At 35.6% G+C, this 9,083-nt stretch overlaps 1 protein-coding gene across 4 annotated transcripts in view; it reads left to right on the forward strand.

The window, feature by feature from the left end:
* Window positions 1-1,048: 1,048 nt before the first annotated feature.
* Window positions 1,049-9,083, forward strand: part of LOC145675690 (uncharacterized) — a 26,095-nt gene continuing 18,060 nt past the window's right edge. The window contains exons 1-2 of one of the 4 annotated variants that reach the window (XM_081746290.1): window positions 1,049-1,758; window positions 3,458-3,575. In XM_081746290.1, coding sequence (XP_081602416.1) covers window positions 1,400-1,758; window positions 3,458-3,563 — 465 coding nt within the window. In that variant the 5' untranslated portion in view covers window positions 1,049-1,399 and the 3' untranslated portion in view covers window positions 3,564-3,575. Of the gene's footprint in view, window positions 1,759-3,409; window positions 3,576-4,680; window positions 4,766-9,083 lie in introns of those variants that run through there. The other 3 variants (XM_081746291.1, XR_014129183.1, XM_081746289.1) reach the window with 3 other exon arrangements.

Consider the following 9,083-nt stretch of genomic DNA (forward strand, 5'->3'; position numbering starts at 1 on the left):
TGGTGCAATGACAAGCTATCAAAGCATTATTTTTGCCTCGAGTGTCAAAATCTACTGACGATGTTCTGGTAGTCAAGACAAGACTACAACTGGACAACTTGGTTTCAACAATACGTGCTGTAGTTGTTTACCTACGAATCTTGTATGTTGGGGTTAGAGTCTTCACTTTGCGCTACAAGGGGATGATGAACCTCAGTTCCGTGTATGATTTCATGCACTATAATTTCTTTGGGAGGTGGTGGGAGTGAGAATACGGATGCTGATAACGATGTGTCACTCTTAATGTCCAAAGAAACGGACATTATGTGATAAAACATTTTCTGATTTTTGCTATTTCCAACATATTTTTCAATAATTACATGTAGGTCTATTCGTAAAACCAATATTTGTTTAACAATATTTACGGAAATAAAACTTAAATAAAACATTGCGGTTCGTGTATTAATTAAATCCTCATATTGAGCTCCTTTGTAGCTAAGCGGTTAGCATACGCGCCTTTGGCGTGGGAGGCCCGGGTTCGATTCCCGGCGCCAGCTCATGTAGTTAGGATTTCACGTTAATCAGTAGATCCACGTCTCATATAACCTAGCTGCTGAACGGGATGTTAAACTCAAAATCAACTCAACTCAACAAAATCCTCATATTTTAAAGACAAAGCAGAAGAATATATACATTATCTTCCACTCAAAGTTGTTTCTGCATCTGCCCATAATTTGTTCACGACGTGTCGTTTGTTTTATTCTGAAAAAGCTTGGTTCCATAATGGAACTTTATCAAAAACACAATTTATTAAAGCATCAACATCTATTTCCATCTTTATTTTTGTTCATTTTATTTATCTCCGCACCTCGCAACGTCGTCTGCTTTCACGCAAAACAAACTGTCTTCTTTCACGTAGCACTCAATTCCTCTGGAGACGACTCTCCATTCTCAGGAATTCGGACGAACAATCCCAACAAGTTGGGATCGTTCGCATTTGCATGTTTCTGTCGATTTTCGCAATTCACAGGTTGGAACTAGTCGAGGCACTCCAATCTATTCACACGTGCTGGGAAATTCGCATTTGCAATCGCATTCGGTAGCAAAGGAGGCCGGCCTAACAGTTTTGTACATAGATCCTCATTTTACCTATTGGGTTGCTCACCCGACGTGTGTCTGGAGCATAAAAAAATGAGAGACAAAGAGAGGTTTTGTTTGTTGAGTGTTTAAGTCTGTGTATGAGTGAAAGAAACATAAATAATGTACTTCATTTAAATTTATCTGATCTGATCTTGTAAGTGCTTGTTTGATTGTACCAAATTTCTTTAGTACGTGCTATTCGAAGTAAACTGGTTCTTTGGAAGAGGTAATATGGAAGATTTACGTTTAGTTCCAGTTCTCTACTACCGGTAAAAGGATAATGGCTGGTGAACCATACGTTGTGTCTGAATATATATTCAAAGAAGAAATTGATAATAGATTTCTTCAAGAGGATCCACTCGAAGGGGAGGGATGCATATATCCAGTGAAGATTGAGAATAAGCAGTACATAGTTCAGTCGTTGCAAGAAGAACATGTCGAAAATGTTGGAACTGCGACGTCTTACTCTGGTGAGGAATTAAATGTAGTGAGGTCGGAAACTAAAATTGAAGTAGACGCTTTATGTGATAATAATTTTGAAACGTCGAGAGATGATGTGGCTGAAGAGATAGCTGGGACTTACTCCACTGACTCAAACGAAACTAGGGCGAAGAATACGAGTTCACTTGAGGCAATAAGGTAATTATTTCTTTGGTATACACCAGTAGCATATCCAGGATGTGTGTTTTGGGAGGAGGGAGAGGCAAGTGCTGTTATAGGTACATATAGAAAAATTACAAACACAAAATATATAAACATAAAAATATAGTAAAAAATACAAACACCAAATTGTAATAGTATACAACACTTCCTCACCGTGTTCGGTACTCGAGGATAGTTCTAACTCTTGCACCACGTACAGAGTTGGTGGTATGTCATCTACAAGTTTCAGTCGATAATTAAATGAAAGTCGCTTTGTTACCACATTTTCAATTTCCTAGATCCTCAATGAATAATCCGTAAAAGACTGAACTTCGTGAGTCATCGGGAAATGACGAGGAACTGTTGTATACTATATCCCATCAAATTACCAAAGTACATTGTCGGACCTCTTTGGAGGGGAGGCCCCTGTGTACCCCTTCCCTATCCACTGGTACACACGAATTATTTACACATTCCGGTTATGAACAGAAGTAAGTGATAATGTATTCCAAATTGCTTGGTAAAGCACCGGTGCATTTTAATATACGGATTCACCGATTGCAAAATGTAAGTAAACATTTGAGGAAGTCTTTCATTTTATGTCGAGAACAGAACCCAACAAACCCATGCTGATCTAACTCGTTCGTACTATTACTACTTATACTACGGATCCGTAGAGTAAAACTGAACGTCTACGAAATTTGATTAGGTTATCTTGATACCTCCCAAGATGACAGGTATCATGTGACGGAAAAATTTCGAACACCCTTTATAAATAAATTAGATATTGTAGTTAGATGTGTATTTCCTAGTACAAAACTTTATTTTTGTTCTGGTGTCTGGATTAGGTTACGTTAGTTCGTAGAATTGTAGTATATTGATTTATGTCATTTTGTATATTTTCTTGTGTTTTATGATTTTTTGTCGTAAAAAAAAAAACTTCATATTTCAGTGTTTTTCATGCCTTCAAAACATTTTCCTATCGAATTTTGTAATTAAAAGTCATCTATAAGAGTTTTATATTTTCTACGTAAATCTTAGTAATTTCTAATTTATATATTTTGACCATCTTAACATAAATTCTCAAAAATTCCTTTAAATCGAACATTACTTTCTTCTATATGCATTATCCGACGTAAAAGAAGAATTATCAGGTGTCAAAAGTTAATTGATCGGTGTCTTTAATCTTAAATCACAATTTGTTCATCCTATTGTTGTCGAGATTTATCAGCCAATCCACGTAATCTTCATTGTGAGACAGACGCCTTGAAGAGTAGCATCCATAGTGGATGGTACGGATTTTGTGATTGTGAATAATTTTGGCAAAATACAAAAGATTTTGGGTTATTTTAAGTGGAAAACTAGCTTCGAAAGAAAACCAAAGAGGTGAATGTTAAAAGTGGTCATAAAAAATAAAAGGACCAAGTGACGGAACGAAAAGAGGACAAAATAGGTAGTTGGTGCTTCGGTGCTGAAGACCTCATGGCGTAGTAACGCTGTTGTGATGAATTGATATCTTCTGATGAAGACTATTTTTTTTTTAACTACGGTTTTGTTCACAGTTAGCGAACAGTAGAAAATGAATAAGTAAAAATATATATATATAAAAAACGCATCTCCAAGTATCTAAACAAAACACTATCCGTAGAGGCAGAAAACAGATGTTAAAGTGAAGCCCAGTCATCCTATTGTCCAGGTTCGATGTCCGGTGGAAAGAATGGAACCCAGACCATCCTTTTGGTGCAAAATTGGTCCTGCAAATTTGTGTTCGAGGTTGTGAGTATATTGTTTGGAAAGTGTAAACAGAAAACCAGGTTAGTGAACCAAATTCATTCTACTTCATAGTACAGTTTGACGATCAAGAAAATAATTATGTTAGTGATAGTTACCACTTGCAAGATGTGTGAGTTGTAACCTCGTTCCCTACAGAGCTACTTTTTCGAGCATTCACATGTAAACCAAAACAGTTTCTCTTTGGAAAAGGGTGGGTTATCAAAATTTTCATCTCATATATAGTCCCTCATTCCGTATCCAATACAGAAGGTAAATAAATTCATAGAAATTTTGATATCTGTTTAATCTTTCATAACAAAAATTACTTAATATGAACGTGTACCAAATTAACTAGGTAGTACCGTAATGATTCATACAAGGCAAAATTAGAGGTGGTAGTAACGCCTTCTGAAATATCTACAGTAAAGTAATATTTTATACACTCTTGAAAGAAATGGAAACGTCACTGACGGTACGAAGTTCGTATCCCGTCTTCGATACTTTTTTTAAAAACAGTTTGCTGTTCACCTTGAAAGATTTTTTTTTTCTCAACGCTAAATTAGACAGATAATGATGAAAATTAGACTATGGTAAAGATATCCGTTTCGCTTTCTTGCACGTCCCTCTGCTTAATATGTGATGATATAGATATAGTGGGATATTTTGTGTTTTGTTTATGTATGTATTTGTGTGTAGGTTAAGCTTAGGTTAAGTTAGAGTAAGAATCTAATGTTGATGTGTGCGAATTTAATGAATATTGCAATAGCAGTTGAGCGTTTCTGCTTGATTAATTTGTAATGAATAATTTGTGTCAAAATAAGTAGTATAGCACACAAAACCTGAAGGGGCAGGATGTTTAATTCCCCGCAGTATATAAAAATATAAAACTGAAAGCTATGATGCATAATGATTCTAATAAGTAATCGGGACGATGTAGTAGCAGTTTGATTTATAAGAGTTTAAGCAAACTTTTGTAAAAATGATTTTTTCTTTTTATTTTTGCGGTAAAAGAATATGTAGTAATGTTCAATATAGCAAATGTAATGCAGATAGAGAAGGTGAACATGCTGTGCAGGTGAAAAAGAGAAATGTAGCATAACTATACACATTACATTTTTTTAAAATTTTATTTAATTTTTTCTTCAGATACCAATTAAATAGAAGAAATTTGAAACGTACAATTTCTATTGCAACCAAATGCAGAGAAAACCCAGTAGTTTAGGGAAACTAGGTACGTTTGAACAAAACGGTACAAGGGTATATTCAGTAACAACAGTCTGTAATAATTATAGAAAAAAGATCAACTGAAATTGAAACGGTACAGATAGCGTTTGAGGGGAACTCAAAAGTGGACATAACCTTGTCAAAAAAAAAAAAAAAAAAATCCTTTTCTTTCTCGGTCGTTGCGCAGAATCAAAGAAATCTTTCACACATTACCCCGTTCGAGTTCAGCGTTCTCACATGATAGTGGAGTGCACGAATGTTTTGTGGCTTGTCAGGCGCATTTCTGTGGGGGCCCCAAACAGGTCTGTGACTGGTTAAACTTGCAATGCATTTGGGCACACTTCAATCAAAAAAAGGTGAACGCCATACAATACTCAAGTCAGAGGCATAATTACATTTTCTTTTATTTATTTATTTCTCGGTAGATATAAAAATGGTTTTCATCAGCCAGGATTTTATTTATTTAATTACTATTTTTGAGAGTAACAAACTTTGTTTATTTTTATTTATTTATTCATTTGTTTGTTAGAAATATGTTTAAATTAACGAATTATTATATTCTCTCAATTTGCAACGCACTCGTTCTGCTTTAGAAAATGTTTGCTAATGTACGTGTTGCACAATTGTGTACTGATTGACATGAAGAGTGCTTAGTATAAAACACAAAACAACTTCAGATACCCACTGTAAAGCAAGAATTCTATCTGAGTTAGTTGATAAGTGGAACAGAGAGAACGTAAGGGTAAGAAAGGAGGTGAGCCCTTGGGAGCAGGCACGTTAGTGACGTGGGTATAAGTGCTGACGGTTATAGAGGAAAAGCACATTATATAAATTAGAAACACATGGGTTGCAAGTGGCATAGATTTGCAACATTTCTGTGGTTCTTTCACAAAGCACTTCGTCTACTTCATAATGGAGTAAAATCCGTTTCTATTGACAATCAAACACGTTTGACAGATTTTCCCTTAGTTGCCATGTTTTATCAAATAATACAGCTAATTCTTCCTATACATTGAAAATTTACTTTCCCTCAATTTCAGCAATTATTTTTTATTTATTGTACTTGCTGTTTAACAGCCCAAACCTAAAAATACTGTTGAAAACCAGATGGACACATATTCCTCATATTCAAAATGTATTACCTGCATCGTTAAATAAACTTCCTACGTAACGTCCGCCATACTAAAATTAGATTGTCTTATCCATCAGCAATATCATAAAAGAATACAAATTTGTACAATTTTTATTTTATCGCACTCTACGGCAACCAGATTGACCAGTTTTCCTGATAAATTTCGCAGTTTTTCAGCTGTCGCGATGAGGCTTATCTGAACATAACCCTTTTTATTTTAGATGATGAAAAGGTTTCCAAGCTTTTAAAAGTTTAGCCGTAAATTGGCTTAGTGTATGAGAGACAAAATCTGTATTTAACGAAAACGTAATACGTGTTTGTCAAACTCAGAAGAAAAAGCTATTATTACACATATGAATAGTAGTATTTGAGAAAATGATTTAATTAGTCTTCTCAAATGTAAATAAATTATTAAGATAGAAGCTGTACTACAATAAGTAGGAGTGCAATTTTGGGCTTTGACAAGAAAGCGTTACTATGTGTATATATCATCGCATTCGTTTTGAAAGAAAAAGAAAATCTTTCAGTTTTACGTCTACGGTTATGCCGGTTTGGCTAAAGAATGTGGTAATGGTGATTGAGAAATGAAATCATAGAAGGAAGAAAGTGGGAGGAAACGGGAAAACCCGAGAAACCCGACGAGCACGATGTTTGTCCACCACAAAGACCGCATGGCGCGAGATCGAATTAAACCAGGGACCCCAAGCACCAGAGGTGAACGCTCTACCATTGAACCACCACGCCTCCCGCATTCGTTTTGAAGTTGCATTTATTTCGCATTACTTAGACAATTATATTTAGGTATAAGAACATTATCGTAAACTTATCAGACACACATGTTACGTTTTCATGCCTAAAACCGAAAGTAAATAGCTATATGCTTACGTTAAAATTCCTTCAAACTTATTTCTTACATAATCATAGATAATGTTTAAAATGTCAGTGTGCAGGGTTTCAGATATTAGAACTAACGTAAGATTTTTAAAAAATCGTTTTACGAAGTTAAATTTACAATGAAATAAAAAATATAAATAAATTATTCACAATAGTTTAGATATATTGATAGAACAATCACAGTGAAATAGTTTCCCTTATCTGTCTCTCTCTCTCTCTCTTTTTTTTTTTTTTTTTTTTTTTGCTAATAACATTCATTGATTCATTGTATGAAAAGAGGAGTAAAAATATTTTTCCTTTATGTTCCTTACAGTTCTGTCTTCAACGATCTATGTTACGTTCGTTGGAAGATAATTACATAATTTAATTCTTTTAATTGCGATAAATTTTGAGAAGCTAGATAATTTGGTTTGACTATAGCTAGATCATCTCATTCTTTGTATTATAGTAATGTCTATCAGATTTCTTTGTAATTCAGTATGTGTGCTCGAAGTGCACATAGAGCTTTGTATGTCTCTGTCTCTCAAACCTCAGGAGACTAATCTTGGCGGTGAACAGAAATGATTGTTGGCGGATTTAGCAATGGTCAGAAGTGTAGGGACTGTAAGTTCCAGTAGAAGATATCGACGTTCAAAAAAAAAAAAAAAAACTGTGTGTATATCACTCACGTCACAAGATGTGTTCAGTGTACGCTAAGGACATCAATCTCTACATAACAAATGCGGCTAAGTGATTGGAAGCCCCGTTGATAGATAGCTGGGTTTCGGCGAACATTTGCACGGCGTTATGGATAAGTTATTTGAACTCGTAGACACGAGTATTATATTCCACACTTGTAATATGTTCCCCCCCAAAAATCAATGGAACAAGTCCGGGGACCGGTCCTGCATATTCACTTGCCGATATACCCGTCCAACCTATTGGAAAGAAATTCCTCAAACACCAGCAGCCATCCACATTGAAGTCCGCTGGAGGCTCTACATTCATTTACTACATGATGCAGCGAATCACTAGCGGAATAGTTTCCTTCTTCATTGCTACATTAATAAAACATGCATTTGCAATCTTGGATTAAGTTCACTTTCCTGATTTACATTTGTAGTAATTATATCACGATTTTCATTTCCTACTGCTTAAATTGCGGTTGCGTATTCTATATTTGTAGCAGAGTCATAAGAGCTTGAACTCCGTCTTCGGAATATAATACAGGGTGTTTTGAAATTCATGCAACCAACAATTTGATGCATGAAATGCTGTAGGTGGGAATGAAATATAGTTCTTCATAACTAACTAAACTGACCCTATGGCCTATGGAATCCTCAGGTTCAATGCCGCGTACACAAACGCTCTCCACTGACTCTCCTTGGCGAACTGCATCCAGTTTCTACTTTGTATTCCAATCTCTGTGTTATCAATCGTAATATTTTTCTCCCATCTGCGACTAGGTCTTTCTACTGGTCGTTTTCCGATTGGTCTTCCAGTCAACATTTTGAAAGCTTTTCTACTTTCTTCCATTCTAGCTATATGACCTGCCCACCTAAGCCTCCTAGACTTGACGACCCTAACAATGTTGTGTAAACCATGTAAATTATGTAGTTCCTCGTTATGAAGTTTCCGCCATTCCCCATTCCCGTTCCTCTTGGGTCAGAATATTCGTCTCAGGATCTTGTTCTCCAATACTTTAAGTCTATGTTCTTCCCTCAGACTAAGCGCCCAAGTTCTGGAACCATACAGAACAACAGGCATGATTATCGTTTTTTATATTTTAAGCTTGAAATTCCTCGATAGAATTCGAGACGACAAGAGATTTTGAACCAAATAGTAACAGGAATTCACTGCTTTTAGTCGACATTTAATTTCTTCGTGAATATGGTTTTCCTCTGTTAATATTGATCCTATATATTTGGAACTAGCCACTTTATCAAAAGTATTATTTAATATTTTAACGCATCCATAATTTGCTGTATTCCGGTCCCGACGCACTTCCATATATTTAGTTTTCTCTGCATTTACTTCTAAACCCATGTCCCATGCGTTTAATAAGGTCTCTGCATTTCGTTCTATTGTTCTTCTATAATCCCCTATTAAATTTACATCATCAGCATATGTCATAACATGGTGAATACCGTCTAGGACCTAGTTGCTATCTTTAAATAGTAATGGCGACAACGCATCTCCTTGTTTCAGGCCATATTCGACGTGAAAGGTCGTGGACAAAAAGTTTCCTAAACGGACTTTACTTTGGGATTAATTTAAATAGCTCAAGTGGCAGAGCGTTGGCTTCGCATTCGGGAGGTCG

Source organism: Thermobia domestica, chromosome 18 (genome assembly GCF_964235325.1).
Source record: "Thermobia domestica chromosome 18, izTheDome1.hap1.1, whole genome shotgun sequence".
NCBI classification, from domain to species: Eukaryota; Metazoa; Arthropoda; class Insecta; order Zygentoma; family Lepismatidae; genus Thermobia; species Thermobia domestica.